Source organism: Eublepharis macularius, chromosome 12 (assembly GCF_028583425.1).
Source record: "Eublepharis macularius isolate TG4126 chromosome 12, MPM_Emac_v1.0, whole genome shotgun sequence".
NCBI classification, from domain to species: Eukaryota; Metazoa; Chordata; class Lepidosauria; order Squamata; family Eublepharidae; genus Eublepharis; species Eublepharis macularius.
The window spans coordinates 66,885,132-66,909,633 of NC_072801.1; the positions used below are offsets into that span (position 1 = coordinate 66,885,132).

The following is a 24,502-nucleotide window of genomic DNA, read 5'->3' on the forward strand; positions in this document are numbered from 1 at the left end:
CGGTGTCTTCCAGATCTTAGTCCAACATTCTACCCACTATACCACACCCGGGCCGATTCCAGACGACTAACCTGAAGGCGCTGCATGCTGCCATGTTCTGGATCGCGATGGGGAAAACGCGAAATATTGCATTTTCTCGCGCGAGTTTGGTGCGATGTCGCGCCAAACTCGCATGAGAAAACACGATATTTCACGTTTTCCCCATCGCGATCCGGAACATGGCGGCATGCAGCGCCTTCAGGTTAGTCGTCTGGAATCGGCCCAGCTATCAGAAACTGAGATCTAAAACACACGAGACAAAATACACGAGGATGCTCAAGTGAATGGAGACGCAGTGTTAGCTGGGAAGCCAAGTTCTAAAAGACAGATGGGAAGGCTTTGTCAATTGTGCCCCAGAGGACGCTCCAATCGAGACAGAAACACCTATTAGTGGTCCCTGGCCCCAAGGAGGACCGCCTGGCCTCAACCAGAGCCAGGGCTTTCTCGGTCCTGGCTCCAGCCTGGTGGAACTCTCTGGGCCAAACTACAAGTGACGAAAGACACAGGTTGGACACTTGTCAGCTTCCCTCAAGTTTTGATGGGAAATGTAGGCAGCTTGGCAGAATATTGGACAAGTGACAGTTGAAAAGTCCATTGGACAGCAGTCGGAGAGCCAAGCTGCAAGACCAGGATGCCTTCATTTCCCATCAAAACTTGAATGAAGCTGACAAGTGTCCAACCTGTGTCATTCATCACTTGTAGCTTGGCCAGACCAGGGCCCAGCAGGATGTGTTATCATTTCCAGAGATGTTCCGCCAGGCATATGGCTGAGGTTGGGCTTGGCCTCCACTGGCTGAAAAATGGAGAAAATGATGAAAATATAATCTGAATCCCTCCCTACTAAGGTTGTCCACCACCTTATCATGTTGAGTTGTATCTGCTGCTATCGATTGCAGCCATCTAAATATATATCTAAATATATATTTTTATATGTGAAATATGTTATAATATACTATGTTTTTTATTAATCTATTCGTGGTTTTTAACTGTATAAGTTGATGTGTTTTAATATGTTGTAATCCACCCTGAGCCCTTCGTGGGGAGGGCGGAATAGAGAGATCCAAAGAAAATAAATCAAAATAAAATAAATAAAATTTTCCACTCTCTACGGAGCCAAGGAGATGTCTTCTCAGAGGGTTTGTTTATTTCATCTTTACCTCCCAGAAGGTTAGGTGAAACTGACAGAGTCTTCCTAGGCGAAGATGAAATAAACCCTCTGAGGAGCCATCTCAGGTGCTCTGTAGAGAAAGGGGATTCACAAAGCCTTCCAATCTGTCTTTTAGAACTCGGCTTCCCAGCTAACATTACGTCTCCCTTCACTTGAGTGTCCTTGTGTAATTTATCTCATGTGTTTAAGCTCTGGGTTGGCAGTAGAGGCGTTGCTATGGGAACAACATGCAGCTTTAGGGGACCACAGGGAGGACTAAGAATGGAAGAAGGGAACTGGGGAGTTTCTTCCACCACCACTGATGGCCATCTTGTTCCGACCTTGTTAGGCTAGTGTCCATGGCCGTTTCCACACGGCTTACCTTGTTCCAGAAAACAGCGAAATCTCGTGCGAAGACGCAGTTATTGCGTCTTCTCGCACAAGATTTCGCTGTTTTCCGGAACAAGGTAAGCCATGAGGAAACAGCCCATATCTCTGTCCCACACATCCTTGTTTGAACTGACCTGAAAGACCTTGGGAGCGGAGACGAGGCAAGCCAAAGCAGAAGACAGGGTGGCAGCAAAGATCCCAGCTGTGATGAGGGGGCTGAAAGCCGACACCATGCTCATTGTCTAGGAAACAGAAAGGCAGAGGTTGGGGTTTTTTTTCCACCCATGGAGTGAGTCACAACATGAAAGTTACATCCAGAAGACCTCACTTCCACAGACCTACAGTCACTCTACACATTACTTCTTTTATGAGTTCTCCATGGAGCCAACCCATGTTCCTTGTAGATACACATCACCTCAGGGACTGGCTTCTATTAAAAAAAGAGAGTGCAAATGGGCTCAGAAAGCTGCCGCTGGGGGAGGGAAAGCTCCTGCCTTTCTCCCAAGCTTTTTTCCCCTGTGCAAAAACAATACCAGGAAGGAGAGTTTTCCACTTTCTGCTGTCGCACTTGCACATGCTATGTGATCGAGTGGAGTGTAAGCGGAGTGCAAGTGAACAGGGAGGAATACATGTGAGTCTGTTCACTTGCCATTCAAGTGTCATTCGTCACTTCTAGCTTGGCCCAACGTCTCCACATTGCACTTATACACAATGTCTCTACATGGAGCAGTAGAAATGGGGAGATATCTCTCCTCTGCAATGTTTTTGCATGGAGGAAAAAGCTTGGGAGAAAGGCAGGAACTCGTCAAAGAAGTAACGTGTAGAGTGACGGTGAGTTTTGGGAATTTGGGAGTCTAACTTTAGCAAGCTTTTCCTACCTGGTAGTCATTGGCCAGTCCATATTTGCAGGTACCATCCAAGGTGCATTCTGTGAAGTTCCATCCGTAGCCGCAGCCCAAGCCGACACAGTCCCCTGTGATGTTAGTAGCTGTTATGGTGTCATTCAAGCTGCCAGTAGCATCGCGGATCACACAAGCACCTGGCAAAAGGAGAGAGAGAACATGAACTGCTTGCTACAACTGGCATCTTTGTTTAGCTTGGCTTAGCAGCTGGCACCCATTCCCTCATCTGAACCATCTAGCGGTGGTGGGGGCCATGATGGATCACTCGGCAGCAGAGATGCATGGCTGACTTCTTGTGACTCGAAGTATGGATCCTTCCACCTGACTGCCAGTCTTCCTGCTTTTAATGGCTAAGTATTGGACAAGACCATGAGGATCCAATGGCAGACACTGTACCTATGGTGGCAGCAATAGCCAGGTATGTCAGGGTGGTCAAGAAGATGGCCATCAGAGTTCCTTGAGGGATAGCAACGGCAGGGTCCTGCCAGGGAAAAAGGAGAAACCATCATTAGATTCTCTTTGTCCAGTAACAACCAAGGACCAGAAATGACTATTCTTTTCTCTGAGGCCTACAGGCCCAAACCACAAACCTTGAGGTCTCCAGAGATATTGGCACCAGCCAGGATACCAGTAGCTGAGGGGAAGAAGATGGAGAACATGCCGAAGAAACTGCCATCCTCCCCCCGCCAATTGGGCACGATGTTTTCCAGGAAAATTTCACCTTTGGGGATTGGAGAAGAAAAAAGTCACGCAATCTAGTCAAATACGCCAGAGCAGAAGCAGAACCGTGGAGACTTCAGAACTCAACCCATATAAAATTCTTGATGGACCCCAGTGCTCCAATCCACCCAGGCCAGGCAGTTTTTTGTTTTGTTTTAAGGTTATGACTGTGGGAGTGATGCTGATTTTCACCTTTATAGCTGAAATATCCCTTGGACTGACGCTCTTCAGAGGCTGGGATGATGGTTCCGATGAAGTAGTTGATGAAAGATATCATGATGACGAAGAAGAAGACAACTTGAGCCTGGGAAGCAAGGAAAGGAACAGTAACTGGGAGGGGGGAAAAACCACCACAGAGCCATGGTTCCTAGCAGGGTTTTTTTCTGGGAAAAGAGGTGGTGGAACTCAAGACCACACAATAACGTCACTTTGGGTCAGCTGGAACAAGAGGGGAGTTTTTTAAAGTTTAAATTGCCCTCGGAGAAAATGGACACATGGCTGGTGGCCCCGCCCCCTGATCTCCAGACAGAAGGGAGTTTAGATTGCCCTCCGCGCTGCTCGGTGGCGCAGAGGGCAATCTAAACTCCCCTCTGTCTGGAGATCAGGGGGCGGGGCCACCAGCCATGTGACCATTTTTAAGCGGTGCCGGAACTCCATTCCACTGTGTTCCTGCTGAAAAAAACCCTGGTTCCTACCAACCCTTTTCTTGGCCCAACTGCAAACTAACTTTCCTTTCAGACAACTCACAGATCCTAGTTCTCCTTTCTAGGATGAAGGAGTATAAAGGTTTTATACTCCTTCATCCCATTTTGGTTTTATATCAGTTTAACTATCACAGTTTCCTTCACACCCAGAAGGAAGAAGGCCGCCATTCAGCATCGAACTGTATAAAGTCTAGGTTCGGTTCTTGGCATCCCCACAGAGATGGATGCTGGGTAGCAAAGACAGGGCAAGGTTTGGAGAATTTCTGCCAGTCAGAACTGGTAATACTTAGAGATGTGGTCCAGTGAGCTGACTCGGAACAAAACAGCTTCTTAAATTCAAAGCATCTTGGGAAGTGTAGTTTGGCAAGGGTGCTGAGAATCCTCAGTTAAAGAGCTCTCCTGTTACAGATTTACGGTCACCAAGATTTTGGGGACAGAAGGAATAACTATTAAATCAGTTTAATCTTAGTATGGACTAAGCTGGTGGCCTATGGGGAATCAAGAGAGGGAAGATGATCGTTTGGGAAGACTACCTCCCAAAATCTACTCCACCAGGAGTCTCTAAACATTTAAGGGCTTAAGCAAGTCGGTCCCCTTCCCCTCTTTTCCTTTAACATACACAGCTGCTCTCAACATTTTTTCATCTTAAAATGAAAGTGGACCTGTACAGCCTACAAATCTCAACATCATTTTCCTTCAGTTACCTTCGCTTCCCATTCCATGCCAGCGAGGGCAATTCCAAGCAGAACAGTGATGGTGATCACGCCTACGATGCGTATGTCATTCACCGGGTCAGTCATCACTGCATCAAACTCCTGTTGGAGGAGGATGGCAAAAGCCAGTGTTAGCCAGAAAAGGCCGAAAAGGTAGGCCCGAAACCTGACTTCGCTTTATCCCTGGAGGGCATTTCAGGTGACTACAAAAGCACCTAGAAACATGCTCCAGGGGAAGTCCTTAAGAAGGAAAGATCTGGGTTGCTAGGTCTTCTTACCCTCCCGGCGGGAGGGGGGACCCGGCACTCACCTTTAGGAGTCTTTGTACACACTTGAAGCCTGAGCACGCTCCCAGCACCAATGTGATGATGTTGCTTGCAAGGGTGATGTCATCGTGCAAGGCCATGAGAGTTGCTCCCGCATGTTTGGGGCCCAAATTGGCCTGGCGCAAAGCAAGGGGGTACTTCCACGGCCTGTGCGATGACGTCATTCCTGGAAGTGACATCGTCACACCGGGAGCGTGCCCTGGACGGCCCGTTCCCTCACCTTTTCCCCCTGCCAGCCAGGTGAGTGGAGGTGGGGGGTGGAGGCTGGGAGCTGGGGATCCCCTGCCCCCACCAGGGGGTCAGCAACCATAGGTGGGTATCTGTGTTGGTCTGTAGTAGAAGAGCAAGATTCAAGTCCAGTAGCACCTCAGAGACAAAGTAGATTTCCAGGGTATGAGCTTTCGAGAGCCGAAGCTCCCTTCATGAGGTATCATTAGGGTTGCCAGGTCCCTCTATCCTCTCAGTGGGAGCATAGGGGCCTGCAACTTACCCTAGCGTGCGTGCGTGCACTTCCGGAATTGACGTTGTCGCACTGGCCTCGGGAGCACTCACGCGCTCCAATTTGGCCGGTTTGGGGGCAAATCGGGGCGCAGGAATACTCCTGCAGCCAGCACAAGGGGTGAGAGCACGCGCATGGTGCACACTCCTGAGGTGCATGCCAGTGGCGGGCACAGTCCGGGAGTTGCCCCCTCCCACCAATCGCTCCGCAATCAGCAGATAAGGGGGCAAACCCCCGGGAGTTTGCCCGCCACCGCCGGGTACCTGGCAACCCTAGGTATCATACCCTGGAAATCTAGTTCGTCTCTAAGGTGCTACTAGATTCGAATCTTGATTTCCAATAGGGGAATTGATTCTTGTAGTCTCTGGAGACCAATTATGATTCGGGGAAATCACCAATCGCCACCTGGAGGTTGGCAATTGTAGTGCTGGGTAAACGGGAGGGGATCAGGGTATATTCCACATACCACCAGGAGGTCCTTGACAGTTTCGGAGAAGCCCACCACATGCATAGCCACGGCAACGGCATTGGCAAAGGAGAAGAGAAGGCCAATGGAGCCACCAAGCTCTGGACCCAAGCTACGTGAAATGAGGAAATAGGTACCACCTGCACCAGAGAAAAGAACGTTGGTTCAGACATTTCCCCCCCTCAAGGATGGCTCTATCGTGAAAAAGTGATGCACTTCTCATTAAGCAAGTGATTTTGAGATATTAATACCATTATGGACTTTGCATTTCTAAAGGGGCGGGGAGTCTAAATCACTTCACCATTCATTCATTCATTCATTCATTCATTCATTCATTCATTCATTCATTTATTTATTTATTTATTTTTGACTTTTATTCCGCCCTTCCCACATTTCCAGCAGGCTCAGGGCGGATTACAGACACATAGAGGTTAAAATATATAAAAAACAGTTATTATAAATTAACAATCCTAAAATGTACACAGATTAATATATATACATAAACATAAACATAGCTGAATATAAATTCCACTGACCAGATTTATAATATTTCAATAGTTCTGTAAGTGACACTGGTATTATTATCCATATATTGCAGATAAAGGGTAAGGGAGTAAGTACATATCTAGTTGATTCATGGCTGAAGTGAGATTTTCAGCTGGGAGAACCTACTGATTTACAGCTCCTGGGTCATATAAAATTACCAATTATTTACTTCATTGTTACATTTTTACCGATATAGACTTGGGGGAAGCAACTGGCTTTGTCTTCTTCCCCTCACTTTCCAGCTCACTTGAGTGACAGTATGTGAGTTCCAGCATAAAACGTTCCTCCATTTTCAGTCATCACTGCCCCACGCGAACCCACTTTCCTCAGGAACCCTTCAACAGTCTTTGTAGTTCTGTGAGGGTCTCTGAGAACATCACACCGTCCTCACATTCAACATGTTGAAATATCGTTTTTGCCCTCTAAGAAGCAGCACCCAGTTTACCTACCCATCTGCATCCCAGTTTTGAACATAACTCCCCCCCCCCCCGCAAAAAAAACACTGGATTGGTTTGTGTGTGTGTGTGTGTGTGTGTGAGAGAGAGAGAGAGAGAGAGAGAGAAGGACCACTTACCTGCTTTGACTTTGCCATTGGTGGAGATGGCCGAAATAGAGAGGCCGGTGATGCTGGTCACCACAGATGACATTAAAATAATCAGCCAGGTCAACCCTAGCGAAACAGGAGACAGTGAAGTGAGTTAGGAAGCCTAACTCACCACAAGCATTCCTCTCAACTAGCCATGATATGAACCAAATGATTAGCTTGCCCCTCGTTTCCCTTCAAATCCCTAACTTTCAGTATATTTTCTTGGTTTTATGCTTGTAATTCTTGGACTGGTGGTTAATACTGTTAGGGAAGCTAACAAAGACCAACTGTAAAATGTGTAATACTAAGAAAAGCCCTTCGCAGTCATGGCACCAAAACTTTGGAACTCCCTGCCCAGGGAGATGCGTCGGTCTCCCTCTGCTGTTGTCATCTGCCAGTGCGTAAAGACTTTTTTGTTTTGTTTGGCATATACCCCCCAATAACTGTAACTGGCACTCCTCCCTGTTATTTGTGTTGTGAGTTTTTATTGAATTGTTTTTATACCTTTTAAAATGTTTTACATTTTTTAATGTTTTAATGTTCACTGCCTTCGGAACTCTATCTGGGTAGAAAGGTGGAATAAATAATTCAACCCCAGCTCACCATACATGAAAACAACAGTTGCCAGCCTCCAGGTGAAGCCTGGAGATTTCCAGGAATTGCAACTGATCTGCAAGCAACACAGATCAGTTCCCCTGAAGAAAATGGCTGCTTTGGAGAGGGGACCCTATGTAGGGTTGCCAGCTCCAAGTTGGGAAATTCCTGGAGATCTGGGGTGGGGGGTGAAACCTGGAGAAAGTGGGGTTTGGGGAGGGAAAGGACCTTTGCATGGCATAATTCCATAGAGTCCACCCCCCAAAGTATCCATTTTCTCCAGGTGAACTGATCTCTGTGGACTGGAGACCAGTTGTAATTCCAGGAGCTCTCCAGCCACTACCTGGAGGCTGGCATCCCTGACTCTATGGTATTATACCCCACTGAGGTCCCTCCCCTCCCCAAACACTATTGTCCCAGGCTCCATTCCCCAAATCTTCAAGAACTTCCCAACTCAGAGTTGATAACACCAGTGAAAACATCTTACCTATACCAGCCTGCGCCGTTATCCATGGCAAACGCAGATAAAGAATCACTCCCCAAATGTTCAGCATACACCGGATCTTTAGGAAACAAAAATTATTAGTGTTCACAAGGCTCTGTCCAGAATCGATTACTCTGACGTTGACGCTGCCCTTGTCTTCTTGTTTTCTCTCCCCTGTTTTGAGCTGATAACTAACCCACCCACCCCCCTCCATATAATTCATTCATTGACTTTACCATGACACCGGTCACCCAGCCAAACCGAACAGGCTCTGGTTCTGGCTCGTCGTCAGCTTCCACATCCTTCTCGTCCCCCTCCTTCTCCCCGCCTTCCTTGTTGGGATCTCCGGAGTCAGGGCTTCCAGGAAAGGTTTGCCCTTTGCCCTGCATAAGACAACAGCGTTTGGAAACAAAGTGGTTTGAGTGTTGGACTTCTGAGAAGGGAGATCAAATACTTTTTCTTCCACGAGGTTCACTGGATGACCTTGTACTTCTCACTCTTATCCTAGCCTACTTCCTATGGCTGTGAGTCCTGTGGCACCTTCGAGACCAATAAGAGTTTCAGAGTATAAGCTTTCGAAAGTCAGAGCTCCCTTCTTCAGATACAGGGAGGCATGGAGATCCCTGAGACTTTATATCCCAGCCAAAGCTTGAATAGGGTGTTACGAGGGAGGGTGTTGGGATGTAACAGTACAATGAAGCTTGATTAGAGCAGAAATTAACCAAGTTGCATTGTACCTTTACATCCTGACATCTTTTTTTGATACACACTTCCCATCTAATCAAACTGCATTGTGGAGTAATTTGTCTTCTCAGCAGTCTGACCTGAAGACAGAAACTGTAGCTCAAAGCCACAAACAGGCTCCATCACATTTCTTCTAGGCACCCGGTGGAAACTGTTCCACTTTCACTCCTATTAGAGGCATTTCATTTTGATCTGCAAGTTTTAATTCCTATCATACTGAAGGTACGATAAGGTAGTTCAGTTTCCAATGTGAATTTGCATTCATGATTTATAAAGTTGTGACCCAACTTGGAGACTATAGCTTGCGTCCACCAGAGTGTTTTTGCAGACAGAAGGCTTTCCACACACAGAGGCTCTTTCCACATGTCCTTAAAGGTACCGCCCACTCGCCGAATGCTGGTGGCTTTTCCCCTTGACTCCAGATGGCTCCATTTTCATAATGGTTGCAGGTTGTTTGCCTTCCGTTGTTTCGGCATATTTCCTGGGACTGCAGGAAAGTGCTCTCCCAGAAAAGGCGCCGAAAAAATGGAAGTCAAACAGCCAGCAACCATTTTGAAAATGGAGACATCATTCTGGAGTCAAGGGGAAAAGCCGCTAGCGTTCAGTGAGTAGGCTGTCCTTTTAAGGACATGTGGAAAGGCTCAGAGTGTGGCTTTCACACCTCCCCATCCCACCGCAGCCCCCAATGCTGCACGTTTAAGGGGGGCACTTTGGGCTACAAGGGGAGCGGAAACAGGAACGTTGCTGATGGACGTCTTTCTGTCCACAGAAACATTCTGATGGATCCAATCCTATGTGCAGAAATATAGATTCTTAAGTAAATTGACAAGGCATAATTAAGTGGTACTGAACATTTGCATTTTTTTTGGCTTTAAGAATGCAAGACAAACACGTGCCATGTTGGTCCAGACTAAATGCCACCTGCTCCAGCTTTCTGCACAAGAATCCCAACCAACTAGTAGATGAGAGTCTCTTAGATTTCATAGGGACACCACCAAGTGGGGCCTGGAGCAGACTTGCCAAGTTCCTCTGTGGGCAGGAGAAGAATGGGGGATAGGAGGGGTGACCGCCAGCATCCCAACTCACTGATGTCATTTCTGGTCACACCAGAAGTGACAGCAGCACAATGCCAGTGAGGTTCCCTCCCCCCCTGGTGAATTTCCCACCAGGTACCAGCCTCATGCTGAGAAGCTTGGAGTTATCCTCTATCTTGGAGTTATCGTGGAATCACAACTGAGCTCCAGACTACAGAGATCAGTGGAGGAAATGGCAACTTCGGAGGATGATCCCTATGGCATCACATCCTGCTGAGCTCCCTTCTCTCCCAAAAGTTTTGGAGATTCTGCTTATATAGCAGAACCTCCAGGAATTTTGCACGGGCAACCCTAAACTCTCTTCTCCACCGGAGTGGTAACCCTGCATCAGAGATTTGATGGGAATGGGAGGCTACCAAAAGGCAGGCAGTAGAATTCTGAGAAGGTAGAATGGCCTTTACCACATGTAGGTGGGGGAATCATATATTTTTTTATTGTCCCTTGAGTAAAATAATCTCTGCAAATAGAAAACAGCTATAGGAGAGTTGGCTAGAACTGATGTATTTGTTGTTTTTTACTTGCAAGGTTTTTGTGTTGTTTTTACATAGAGGAGTGCATTTCAAAAATTACCTCCATTTCCTGAAATTGGACATTTGCTAACCTCCAGGTGGAGCATGGCGTTCTTCCAGACTACAGAGAAGGAAGCCCTGATCTTGTCACATCTCCAAAGCTAAGCAGGGTCGACCTTGGTTAGTAATTGGATGGGAGATCTCCAACAAAGACCATGGTTGCGGAGGCGGGCAATGGCAAGCCACCTCAGATAGTCTCTGACCATGAAAACCCCACCAGGGGTCACCATAAGTCAGCTATGGCTTGAGGGCACGCTCCACCACCACCACCATAGAGAAGAAAGCAAAGAAAATGGCAGCTTCAGAGAGCAAATCCTACAACTTCAAGATTTTACCACCTCATTCCTCTTGGCTTGGTCTACATGTGAAGTCTAGAGCTGTCAACTCCAGATTGGAAAATTCCAGGAGATTCGGGGGTGGAACCTGGGGAAAAGGGCTTGGGGATGGGAGGGAAGGCTAACCTCCAAAGCAGCCATTTTCTCCAGGGGAACTGATCTCTGTCATCTCGAGATCAGTTGTAATTCCAGGAGATCTCCAGGCCCTCACAGATGTTGACAATCCTAGTGAAAGCCCAATGAGGTGGTAGTATCTTGAAAAGGCAGCGTGTATTGTACCATTTCAAACTATTCTTTCAGACGCAATCCCATTTTTAAATATTTCCAGCAAGATAAACACAAGCACGTTAGAGGACATGGCTTGGGCCTTTCCCTGTCATGCCAGAGCTGTGCTTGCAGGGTGCTGTTTCCATCAGAGAGAGTTCAGAAATGTGATCTCCCCTGTGCCCTAAATGGTACTGCCCATTCTACCACCTCAGAATTAGACCAGATCAGTTCAAGATCTACTTTAATTCATGCTGATGACAGAGTGGAAAGCCTTGAGCAGCCCACTTCGCCATCCTCAAATGCAGCTCACCGGCGTTGCATTTCTGAGCATGTCCAGCGAGGGCCGAACCTTCCGACGTCCAGGCGGGGCTGAAAGGGCGTAGAATTCATATCGGGGGCAGGCGTCCATTGTGGTCTCGTAATCCGGTGGGGCAGAAAGAGATCCATTTTCCTCCATTTGGGAGGGAGGTGTTGGGCCTTTGGGGCTCCCATTGGCTTGCTCTTTGGAAGCCCCACTTTGTACCTTCCGGATTTTGAATGGCCCAAGTGAAAAGATAGTCTTATATGACTGGGAGTCGTCTTCCATTGCTGGCTTGAATTATTCTCACCTGTGAGGACAGAGACAAAGCAAAGAGGGGCAGATGTGAAGGAATGAAAAACAGAGCTTAAAATTCAAGTCAGAGTTCAACAGGTCTTGAACCCAGAATATATTTCCAGTAACAGGGACCAACAAGGCCGTGTGCCTCTGAGCATGTGCAGATTGCTTGTCTATTGACAAGGTATTAACCACGACCAGCACACATCTGGGAGTGAGATCTGGGCTCACCAGACAGAGGGTTTGTATACAGAGAGAGAGAACATAAATGCCCACCCTACAATGGTTTGTTTTTAGGTACCAAAGTAAAACCTTTTTCTTTGCCCAAATGCTCAGTTAACTGCAATTTCAGCACCCTCGTTTTCTAGTGCTTTGATGTCTCCTTAACTGTTGGATTGTTCCTTGTAATTTGGTGCTTTAGTGCACACCTATGCATCACTAAAAATTATGCAGAATTCTGTACCATGGAAGTCCGGACTACGGCAGCCTATAAAGATAAAGCCATTTTGCACAAGTATTTTATATAATGAATGTTGCTTCTGTGTGACACTGAAGCCCATATGTTGACCATTGCGCAAACGTCCTTCCTGCTTTCTGAGATTTTACCAAGCGTTGCTCCTGCTTTTCCAAGCCAAGCCTTGAAGATTAGAAACACTTGCTTTTAAACTGAGTACCTGCTGCATTGTGTACAAAATCTGTATATGCTGCAGTCCTGGTATACACACACGTTTGGGTATGGTCTTCTGGCGGACATTTTTGGTTCTTGGAATTTTTTCTCAATATCAAACCTGAGATCCCCTCAATTCTACATTCCAGACACAGTGTCAAATGTCATTGTTGTGTCGAATCACACAAGGTGCATTGTCCTGAGCATGATGTGACCCATGACCTCGGCATGTCCTTTATTGCTCTGAAAACCAAGTTCAACACCCTGCCTCTCAAGACCAAGAAAATAATGGTCTCCAAACAGTTTTGCCCATCAGTGTACCATTTTTTAAAAAATTAATCCAGTAGCAACCAGAATTGAGGAGATGGGCTGTATAAACGCATTAACTTGAAAGCCAGTCTACCCTTGAGACTGTAGAAATCCCGCGTGGAAGCACCTGGTTTTCACCTAGAAATAAACTGTCTTCTACCAAATTAGCATCATGAGCAATGTCTCCAAAGGCAGAGGCAGGTAGCTACAGCATTCAAGCGCAGCAGATGCCTTTAAGCAACCCCGTTTCACCTGATCCCAGCTTTTCAGCAACGGCTAAACATCTCATTAAAAAAAATCCAGCCAAATTAGTTCAACAGTTATTAATCACACAATTGTTGAGAATGGAAATTCCAAGTCTAGAGGCAGGAGACCTCCGTATGTCAGTTGCTGGGGAAAACAAGCAGCAAAGAATCATTAGGAAGAGATTTCTGAAACAGACAAACTGATCCATTAGGTGACTCTCGGTACAGTCCTAAGCAGAGTAACTCCAGACAGCATGTAGCACAAAAACGTTTTCAAATCTAATCCCTTTCTTTTAAAAGTTACCATTTCTATGCCACTATAAAGGGAAGAAGAAGCTCCCAGAGATCTGTAGAACATATCTAATACACAACACAGCCCATCAACCTCAGAAGGTCGCCGTAAATATTCAGAGAAAACGGCTCAATCCTCTCACCAAGGAAGCCAGTTTGGGTACCAGCCAAAGTCAAGCGTGTGCTAAGGAAGATATCCTGGCCGGAGGGGATGAAAACAAGACAGGCAGAAATGGAACCGATTAGCCGGGGAGGTGGATACAGCAGCCTGAAGGAAGATGCAACAGTGGGGGGGGGGGGAAACAAGCAGACGGGGAGAAATCAGAGGGGAGACGGGCAGGCAGAGATTCGGGGACAGGTGGGCGGGCGGCTCATCCTCACTTCCTGGGTACCTGTGCTTTCAGTGCGTCTCTTCCACCAACCCTTTTGAATCCCTTCAGGCAGCAGGCTCAACTCCTATCCCCCCACTTGCCTTATAAAGGCAACAGGTGATTCTGGGCCTAGCTCTTTAGAACTGGACCCAACAGCCTCCGGCTGCCCTGATCCCTCCCATCCATCCGCCTCCTCCTTCTCCAAACAGCCAAACTTTCCAAGTGCCCGGCAGGGTCCGTAGGAACATCCTTTCCCCTCCTTGCACATACATACATAATTGAAGACCTGTTTGCTCGGCTTATCTTCTGCCTCCAAAGTTCTTTCCATTGGGCCAGTTTGCACAGAGCAATGGAAACTTGGAAAAGACAATGGAGGTTGGAGAGCCTGGAGCCGCGGGGATCTTGTCTGGCTGCACACACGCTGGACTCGTGAATGGGGGCCTGGCTGGAGAGCCAAGGTCACAAGCGTCCCATGTGCGGGTCAAAAGGTCCTGTAGAAAGCCTGGATTTGACCTGGGCTCTGTGTTCGGCCTTGGAACATCTTTTCAGCTGCACAATTCCACCAGAACATGTGATTACAGAATTCACTACTGAAATGACTTATGGAGATCCCATAGGGTTGGACAGGCAAGAGGCAAAGAGAGGTGGTTTGCCATAGCCTGCCTTGGCTATGACCGCTAGATCGTCCAGAACAAACTAAAATGGTGGAACATCATTGATTGCATTGATTGTAGCATTTGCTATGTTTTGCCTGTGAAGAAGCTATTTATGCGAAATGGGACTGGACTCCTTACATGCCGGTGAACCCCATAGGCAGCGTTTCTCATGCAGAAGGCGGCGTGAATTATTTTGAATCAACATAACTTTGGCAAGCTTCTGCTCTTTTATGGACATTTTTCAAGCAGTTCGAATTTTTGAATTGTATTTGATTGAATGTATGTACTCTTGGAATATTGCTCTTGAATATTGAACATTGTCTGTGATCCCACCATTGGGTATTGTTACATATGGAATGCTTTTGTATATTTACCAATTGAATTCATCTCATTGAGCGCTCTTGCACTTTAAAAATATACAAATAATTGTTTATATTTGGTGATTGTATACTTCGGGGGTTCCTGTATTTTGTTAGCTTCCAGAAAGTGTCAGGAGATCTCCCAGAATTACAACGGATCTTCAGAAGGCAGAGATCAGTTCCCCTGGAGGAAATAGCTGGTTCGGAGGGCGAACTCTGGGCATTACACCCCACGGATTTCCTTCCCCTCTCCAATCCCACCTTCTCCAGGTTCCACCCCCCCAAATCTCCAGGAATTTTCCAAGCTGGAGCTGGCAACCCTAGGACTACTAACCAGGGCTGATGCTGCTTCATTTCTGAGATCTGAAAGATCAGCCTAGCCTGGCCATCCAGGTCAGGGTAATAGAAGGTTAGAGTGACTCGATACATTAAGTTTTCAGATGGAGTCCTGGAGGACCCCTCTCCTCACCAAAGTTTTGCAGGGGATTATCTGTGAACTGCTCGTCTTCATAACAAACCCTTTCCTACTTTCCTGGATTTTCTGGCATTGTTCCTAGCAAATCCTTGTCTCTGTTTTTGCCTTCCAAAGATTCCCCCCCCCCCACTTTCTCAGGGGAAGTTGCTAGGATTGTCCTAAGATCCGTTTCCATTCCCAGGATCAGGGGTCATTTCGTACAAAAAGAGCTGGAGGAACTCATTAGCATATCTCATTAGCATATGCCATGCCTCTTGCCATCACCGGAAGTGTGTCATTAGTATAGCTGATTTGCATATGCCATACCCCCTGACATCACCTATTTTGGCTGTTTTGGACCCAATCCTGGCCATTCAGGGCCGAACTTGGGCCCAAAATGGCAAAAAGGGGCTGAAAATGGCTGAAAAGGGGCCCAAAATGGTCAGGATCGGGTTGCTGATGAGCAGGACAGTGATCCACCACCCGTCAGGGGCCCGATCCGGGCCATTTCGGCCCCAGGCCAGGCCAAAAACAGGCCCAAAATAGCCGAGAGTCAGATGGGAGGGGATAGCTGACATGTGACCTCTTTGGGGAACTGCCGGAACTGCGTTCTTGCGCATTCCCCCTTGAAATGAGCACTGCCCAGGATCAATAAGAATTAAATCCTGGAGTGCAGAATAGGTGCTTGTGAGCTCTATGTCCCCTACTCAAATACATTATGAAGCAGATAACTATTTCATATCCTGCAGGTTACTGAGAGCAGAACCACAAGTGACAAAAGGCACAGATTGGACACTTGTCAGCTTCCCTCAAGTTTTGGCGGGAAATGTAGGCAGCTTGGCGTAACATCGCGTTTTCTCGCGCGAGTTTTGTGCGACGTCGCACAAAACTCATGTGAGAAAACGCGGTATTTTGCGTTTCCCCCGGCATGATCTGCAACGTTGCGCCATGGCCCGGCTTCAGGTAAGCCGTGTGGAAACGGCCTTGCTGTTGTCTACGGCAGGCCATGCTGTTGTTAGATAGTTGGTAAAGAAGTTGGCAATCCAGAGGACGGGTGAGAGATAGGACCTTATGGTACAAGGTGGTCATTATAAATCAATGCAAAACCAGAAAAAACTTAGCTAGAAACTCCATACTCTCATACAAGGGAGAAGTAAAATTGAAAAGGGGATTTCTGGATTGATCGAGCAGAGTCAAGAAATTCGAAATCGGCATTACATTAAAGCTCTCTATGGTCTTCACACCTCTCCATCTCTCATCCCTTATTTCTTCTTATGGCCCTGCCAGTCCAGTGACCTCTGTTTTATAAACCTAAGCTGTCTGATCATTTCCTGGCACACCTATTCATTCACACTTGCCCTCTCCTATGCATGGAACTCCCTTCCAGAATTCATTCCAAGCACCATTTCTCCTTCCTCAAACCCAACTTTCCTTCCTGGCCTCTGGCTTATTTCCTTCATCTTCATCCCAGCTACTGCTTTTCTCCCCTCTCTTGTTTCCCCCATTTCCTATTGTGTAAGTGTAAGGTCTTTGGTGGCAGGGACCTTTCTGTCTCTTCCCTATGAAGCTCTGTAAGGTGCCATATATAGAGGATCAGGTGTCCCTCTCCCAGCAATTTCGACTATTCCCCACTGGAGCTTCAAAGGCTGGCAGAGGAAAAATGGGAGGAAATGGGGGAAAGCGCCAGTGTCGTGCCAGCATGCAACGTCACTTTTTGCAAAGAAACAGAAGTGATATGTCCACAGGAGCGAAGTTCTGGAAATCAGATGCTAAGACATCGGAATGATGATCTAGAATTTGCTCAAAATTCTATGAAAGACTTCTGGCAAGTTCTAGAGAACTGTTCCTGACATCATGATGTCACTTCTGGTTTTTCACCAGAAATCACATTGCACACTGGTGCACTTGTTCCCGCCCTCCCAGTGGGTTGCCAGCTATGGCAACCTTACTGTTAACATAATATGTCATACCTGCTGTAATTCTTTGTTCTAACTTTTTCCAAAGTTATTTTCTTTAAAATAAAGTGGGCTGAAGCCCATAACGTCTTGATCTGCAATGAATATGTAGGTCTTCAAAAAATTGCAGGGCTTTTCTGTTATTTTTGCTGTGACCGAGTAACACAGCTTCCCCAATGCAAGTTATAAGAACAGCATACAATAGAGAGAAAGAAAATATGCTTTATAGAATAAAGTTGTCACTGTTCAAGAGTGTGAAAGACATAACCAGCTTCTGGGCCACACAGAATTCTTCATCAAGCCCAATGGAAAAGAACTTGCTAATTCCTAGCTAGATATTTCAAGATGGGTAGCTGTGTTAGTCTGTCTGTATCTGAAGAAAAGAGCAAGAGACCAGTAGCACCTATAAACATCTGAAGAAGTGAGCTGTGTCTCATGAAAGCTCATACCCTACAATAAATTTTGTTAGTCTTATAGGTGCTCCTGGTCTCTTGATCTTTTCTACTGCTAGCTAGATATTGTTAGACTTTCAAACAGGCCTGAAGAAAAATGCCCTGTCCCTTTAATAGAGGCTTAATGTGTGGAAATGGGCGCTGAAGGTTTTCATGGCGTGGAGTTCAATTAACATCCAATTAAACCTCAGTTAGAAGGACAGGACATATTTTCTCCAAGCAGTTGGAAACTGTCTTTTTGGCAGAGATCCTATTTATGACAAGTAGATGTTTACCAAGGGAAGCTTTTCCCATCATTGCATCTACAGCGGGAAGAAGCTTAACTTGCTGAATTTCTGTTTGCTACCTAAGCACAGGTACTCCAGTGGGAGAAAACAAAGGTTGGCAGCCCCAGTGGAGAGAAAGGTTAGCTGCAGACACAAATATGTGCAGTGACTTCAGACAGAGATAGCAGCATATCGACAAAGGCCTCTCCTTCCAACTTCAAAGAGCCTTTGTGTGCCGGGGTGGGTTACCGACAGGTGTCATGACGACTTTAGAGCTTTGGTCTGCCTATACTGTTCTTTCTAATTGGCAAAGTAATGACACATGTTTGAACTCTTGGGCAAGTCCTTCAAGATGGTGAACAGTGTCCAGCAGGTAGCGTATAATCTTGTTTGTCTATTTGTTTATATGTATCTGGAACAGAGCCATAAATTGCAAGCGGAAATGGCCTCCTGTACTGAATTTCCTCATCCCCATCTTGCAGAAATGGGTTGCTCATCCTAGCCAGGTGAATATCACCTTGCTTCAAAACAAAGCCGCTGTTTAAAGGTAGAGTGCTTGTGGAGTTGGAGGTTCCATTTAACCGTAGCCAATGCCATCTAGACATTCTATTGGTCAGGTACATCCTAGACGCTTACAGGTAGACGCAAGGAGATTGCTTTCCTCTGTTGCTTAATCCCCAGCACCTGGTACTCAAAGGTATACTGCCTCTGGACTTGGAGGTTCCATTTAGCCACTATGATGAATAACTATCAAGGGACATATCTTCTAAAAGTTATCACACTAGCTTAGCCCTTGACATTCTGCTGCTTTGGGCTCTATCTCCTGTTGGGTGGTGCCAGAAAAGTATGAGAGTCACATTGGCTAAGACAAGAATCACTGTTCTTCAGTACCTGCAGTTTATAGGGTTGCCAGCTACGCGTTGGGAAATTCCTGGAGATTTGGGGACAGAGCTTGGGTATGGTAAGAGTTTTGAGAGGAGAGGAAGCTCAGAAGGGATAGGATGCTGTGCAGTCCACCCTCTGAAATTTTTTCTCCAAAGGGAACTGATCTCTGTAGTCTGGACTGGAGATCAGTTAAAATGCTGGGAGAACTCCAGGTCCCCCCTGGATTGTTGGCAAACCTAAGTTAGCAGCTTGATTACTGAAAAACAGCAACACTTGACAACTGTGCAGCTCCCTTAGAAGTAGCACTTGAAACTGAAAACGCGATGTTGCATTTTCCAGCCAGACAGCAGGGTCATTTGTTAAGGGCTGGTTCCTGGAATTCTCTCCCATAAAGCAAAACGAGACAGACAATGGTTTTGGAAAAAGTTTTTATTAGAAGATTGCTCTGTTTAGTAGCTCCTGCTTGCACAAAAGGGCCAACCGTGGGGTCACGTGGTGTGGTCTTTGCTCACCTTTCTTGGATGGACTGCCTCTTTTGGTGTGGCGAGGCACCTGTGCCTGTAACTGCCGTGTGGGAGGTAGAAATTCACCCCCCAGGCACGGAGCTCATAATGCTAGAGGACATTTGGTTTAAGGCAGGGTAAAAGCACAAGAGGCAAAAAGAACCATTGTTTTGTTCGTTGGCTTGTTTCCTTTCTAGTCTGTCTTTCTCACTGAGACACAGTGATCAGCCCAGTGATAATTCATATAAGAAAAATTCAGAACAAAATGTAAGGGGAGGAATTTTGACTATATTAAGCATGATATATGTACAAAATGGGACATACCCAATTGCATAAGTACAGAAAAAGAACTCAGGGTTAGGCCAGAGAACCAGCTGTCTAGAGCCCTGTCTCCCACACTGCGGGAAAATTGTTACAAGAGTCATATTAATTGTTAAGAAGGTCTTGATTCAAATTGCCATTCAGCTCAGTGGGCGATCTTACTTAAACCAGTCACACATTCTCAGCCTAAGCTATAAAACAGGGAGGACAGAGGAAGGGTGAGATAAAACTCTACTTGATTGACAGTGACCGTATGCCTCCAGAAAGCAAAATAACAACAGACAAAGGTATAGTGCACCTGGCCATGGAGGTTCTGTTTAACCATTATAGCAAGCAACTGTTAACAGACTCTGTCTAATCCTGTATAAAACCAATATAAAACCCGCGGCCAAAGCTGCATCTTTTGGCAAGGACTTCCATAATTTAATTCTACAATGTGTAAAAAAGTACCTGTCTGAAGTTGACTGCCCAAACATTTACTTGGAGTTCCTAAAATTCTTATATTACTATGGGAGAGGAGGGGGAAAGTTCTCTATATCAATTTTCCCCAAACCATGCATAATTTTATAAATCTTGTCCCCTCTTAGCCATCTTGTCCCCCTCTTAGTCTTGTCCCCTCTTAGCCATCTTTTCCCCTAAAGTAAAACATTCCTATGTGCATATTTCCAAGGAGGAAATGCCTCTGTCTTTATTTTGTACATTATGATGCCATGTGTGTGTGCAATGAAAGTGTCTTTGAAACCACATGATTACACAGGTGTATGTGCCAGACAGCTGCGCTTGACAGTGGCCATTGCAGATGCAGAGATTGAGCAACCCAAAACAGAGGCAAGTTTCAAACTCTTTCAGGAGACAAAGCTTCTAAAGAAAGGATGTATTGAAAAAAACCCACACGTTTCTTTTGAAATAAAAGAACGCGAGGACTTCCCACCCCTGCAGACAGAAGATTCCAATCAGCTCCCTTCATGGTTTCCTCTCTTAAGAACAAAGAAACAGTTCAAAGAGAGACTTCGACAAAGGTTGTCACTGCCATTTATTAGGCTTATGTTTTTTTTTCTCAATGCTGTTTCAAATTTCTGCAATCGACTCCTTATCGTATTGTTTAGTAAATGTCCCAGATGTTGATCTTATGACTTACATTGTGTAATACGCCTTGAGTCTCAGAAAGGTGGACTATCAATAACATAAACAGATGAATAAATAAAATCTTCCACTCTGGTAGCAGATTCATCTGACGAAGGGAGCTCTGACCCTCGAAAGTGCATACCCTGGAAATCTAGTGGGTCTTTAAGGTGCTACGGGACCCAAATCCTGCTTTTCTAATGTCTGCACACCAAGACTCGGTTAATGGCAAGCACAGGAAGGAAGGCTGGTAACAACATTGGGTAACCTAAAGACGTGCTTTCTATTACATAATACGTAAAGTGCAAATTAGATGACATTCATTCCAGGAGAAGATAGCTACATAATTAGAATCAACATATACACTAATTATCTTCCCGGGAGATGCCTTTATTTTGTTCACATTCTTAGTACTATTCGCAGAGTTTGCCACTTGCCAGGTTTTGGTACTGGGTTCTGCACTTGTGTCTTGGAAAAATTACATGATGTGCAAACACTGCACAAATAATCATTCCAGTGGGAGTGCAGTTTCTGGCCTGTAGACACCAAAGAGAACAGAAATCCAATGGCATTTAGAAGACGAACATAATTTCCACTTTATTGTCGAAGGCTTTCACGGCCGGAGAACGATGGTTGTTGTGGGTTTTCCGGGCTGTATTGCCGTGGTCTTGGCATTGTAGTTCCTGACGTTTCGCCAGCAGCTGTGGCTGGCATCTTCAGAGGTGTAGCACCAAAAGACAGAGATCTCTCAGTGTCAGCTGAGAGGGTGACACTGAGAGATCTCTGTCTTTTGGTGCTACACCTCTGAAGATGCCAGCCACAGCTGCTGGCGAAACGTCAGGAACTACAATGCCAAGACCACAGCAATACAGCCTGGAAAACCCAGAACAACCATCATTTCCACTTTTTGTGTTAGAGCTCGCTTCATCCGATGCGCTAGAAGGTAAATCTCTCCAAATACTAGGGGCATCCAATGGAGTTTGAAGGAAATGCTTCTTTACTCAACAAGTGATTAAAATGTGGAATTTGCTGCCAGAGGATATTGTAAATGGCCACATGCATAAATGGCTTTAAAAGAGAATTAGATTCATGGAGGATAGGTCCATCAGTGGCTAGTAGCCATGCTAAAGGAAAGATGCATATTCAGAGGCAGTCAACCTCTGAAGCCCAGTGCCAGGAGGCAACTTCAGGGGAGCCCTTGGCCTCTATGCCCTGTTTATTGGCCCTCCTAAGAAAACTGATTCTCCACTGTGTGAAACAGGATGCTAGACTAGATGGACCACTTGTCTGATCCAACAGGGCTCTTCTTATATTCTTATATTCGTATATTGCACGGGATGAAGAGAACTGTGATTCTTGAAAGCTTATGCTACAATAAAGTTGGTTAGTCTTTAAGGTGCTATTGGACTCTTTACTATTTTGCTACCACAGACTAACGTAGCTAACTCCTCTGGATCTTATATTCTTAACAGTGGAAGAGGGCTGCCCCAACGGTTGTTACTAGATTCATTAGGTCAGTCTGTTGCTGATTTAAAAAATGCCCTTCTCTGATAAACTTCAAAGGGAGAATTCAATGAAAAATAGCCAAATTAGAGTTCATTAACAAGTTCAAGACTATCTGTGTAGTCCTAAGAAGAGTTACTCCAATCTCAGACCACTGATTTCAATGGGCTTAGACAGGAGTAACTTGTTTTAGGATTGCACTGTATGTTCCCTCCAGGTTTGAATAGGACCTGGGGTACCTCACTTATTATAGGTACTAATATCCTGCATATATCTCACTTTTTGCAGATGTTAACTTGTTCAACTGTACCCCTGCAACTTCCTATCATATCATTTCTGTATCTTATTTCAATCCTGTACTAGATTTTATGTTAATTGGGCTTTGCCTATCTAACAATAGTCGGGGGGGGGGTCATCATCCATTTGCTCTTTTGATATAATCTTGTCTTAAGCCAGCACCTCTTTGTAATTTCTCCCCCGACCCTGCTTGTCTGTTGTAAATATAAAGAAATATAAATGCATAGGATTTACATGCCATGCATCCAATGAAGTGAGCTCTGACTCATTGAAAGCTTGCGCTAGAATAAAATATTGTAAGTCTTTAAAGTGCCACTGGAGTCCTGTTTTATTTTGCACAACCGATGTTTATCTCTAACCTGGCAAGTCTTCCATACTGCTGTTGTCAAAGGCTCAGTAGAAGTAGGCCAAGGTACCAGACCCATTTTTTTCTGGACCATTGGCAACTCTTATTGATCTTAATCACCACTGTTTTTCTTTCTTCTGCCTTCCTTTCCCCCCTCGCAATCACCCGTTTTTAGCTTTTCTGGCCTAACAACTGGTGGCCTAGCAGTTTCCAGCTATGCTTCATGACTGGTTGGAGAAGGTTTTACTGGGTTCCTATGAAATACTCGCTTTCCCCCCTTCCTAGAGAAATGGGTTCAATAGGCATTCCAATGACAGTCCAGAATAGAGACAGCTATGGGGGCTCCCAGAAGCCATTTCCATTAAGGTTGTTAACAAACCTGGAGAAAAAACATCCTGTCCTTTTACTTTATGTGTAGAAATTGGCAGGTAAGCATTTTGTAAATAACATCCTATTAATCTTCTATTAAAGGGACAGGGTGCTTTTCCCCAGGCCTGTTGGTGGCCGAGTTTCCATGTGGAGCCCAAACGTCAAGAAAACACAAATGTGGGAAGCTTATACATGTTACCAACTTGCCAACCAGCCCTTCAATGCACCCTTCTCCTAAGGTGGCTGCATATCTTTTCTGCCTTTCACAGTGGCGTGCTAGGCAAGACGCACTCGAATACAGAGATGGGGGAAACATCAGCTGTCGCATTTCTGCCTGCCAGAGAGCTGCTAAAGGCAAAGAGCCCTGCAAGAAATAAAGGTGGCAACAGGATCTCTTTTCTGTAAGCAAGATGAAAAGAGCAAGAGTCCAGTAGCACCTATGTAGTCTTACAGATGCTTCTGGACTTTTGCTCTTTTCTACTGCTACAGACAGACTAACACAACTACCCATCTTGATCTATAAGCCAGATGGCAGGGAGAACTTTGGCAGGTGAAAATCTACGTCCAGAGAATTTTTCTTTGCCTTAGATGGAATATAGTTACAGACCAAGCCAAACATCCAGTCCCAAACCTATCCAATCTAGCCTTCTACTCACTCACTTAGAAGCTGCTGTGTGAAGTCTGTCCTCCTTCTCGAACTGCCAGACGGACTGCAGTCTCTGACCACGGATAGAAATTTGCTTCCCACTCCAGCGCTCATGCAGATAAACCACCGAAGGAGTCCTTACCCCGGACTTAATATCTCCTCCCCGTCTGTGCTCTTGCACATGCAACCACGCGCCAACCACCCCGTGTACCATCGAAACTCTGGCCCCGCCCGAGCAAGCGAAGCCAAAATTAGTTCAGTGAAGGCCTGAGGATGGTTGCGGAACACTTAGAACCTGGCAGGGTGTAGTGCTGGTTGGCATCTGGAGGCGGCGGCAACAAGACATTAATATTGCTGGCACTTGCTTAGTGGTGGCTGCTACACATATTATTATTCTTTTTTTAAAAAACAAGGTCCAAACCCTAACACCTTGGTTGAAACTTGTTCAGGATGAATGAAAAAAAATCTCTGCCTTAGAGGTATATCATGTGCTGTGGAGAGAAGAACTTCGAGAAACAGCTTTCTAGGAGTCTTAACTTTTGGTGAGGGGCGGGGGGCGGGAATCCTGAAGAAAACATAAAGTACCTATTTAAAAGGTACAAACTGGACAGTGTGGGAGCATGTCTGTTATTTCCTTGTATGGCTACCATCCTTTAGGTGAGGCCTGGTGGTCTCCTGGAACTACAGTTGCTCTCCAGATGACGGGAATCAGTTCCCCTGGAGAAAATGGAGGACGGACTCCAGGACTTTTTTGTGGTGGGGCTC

At 45.8% G+C, this 24,502-nt stretch overlaps 1 protein-coding gene across 1 annotated transcript in view; it reads right to left on the reverse strand.

Annotated features, from left to right (window-relative positions):
• The window catches only part of LOC129338628 (solute carrier family 12 member 3-like), a 40,090-nt gene extending 16,259 nt beyond the window's left edge, over window positions 1-23,831 (reverse strand). Inside the window, exons 1-13 of the mRNA XM_054993011.1 lie at window positions 23,748-23,831; window positions 11,436-11,733; window positions 10,886-10,894; window positions 8,353-8,448; window positions 8,120-8,195; window positions 7,027-7,122; window positions 5,907-6,046; window positions 4,607-4,717; window positions 3,391-3,502; window positions 3,069-3,199; window positions 2,875-2,959; window positions 2,455-2,615; window positions 1,711-1,818 (exon numbers count right to left, since the gene is read on the reverse strand). Coding sequence (XP_054848986.1) covers window positions 1,711-1,818; window positions 2,455-2,615; window positions 2,875-2,959; window positions 3,069-3,199; window positions 3,391-3,502; window positions 4,607-4,717; window positions 5,907-6,046; window positions 7,027-7,122; window positions 8,120-8,195; window positions 8,353-8,448; window positions 10,886-10,894; window positions 11,436-11,711 — 1,401 coding nt within the window. The 5' untranslated portion in view covers window positions 11,712-11,733; window positions 23,748-23,831. The remainder of the gene's footprint in view (window positions 1-1,710; window positions 1,819-2,454; window positions 2,616-2,874; window positions 2,960-3,068; window positions 3,200-3,390; window positions 3,503-4,606; window positions 4,718-5,906; window positions 6,047-7,026; window positions 7,123-8,119; window positions 8,196-8,352; window positions 8,449-10,885; window positions 10,895-11,435; window positions 11,734-23,747) is intronic.
• Window positions 23,832-24,502: the final 671 nt, after the last annotated feature.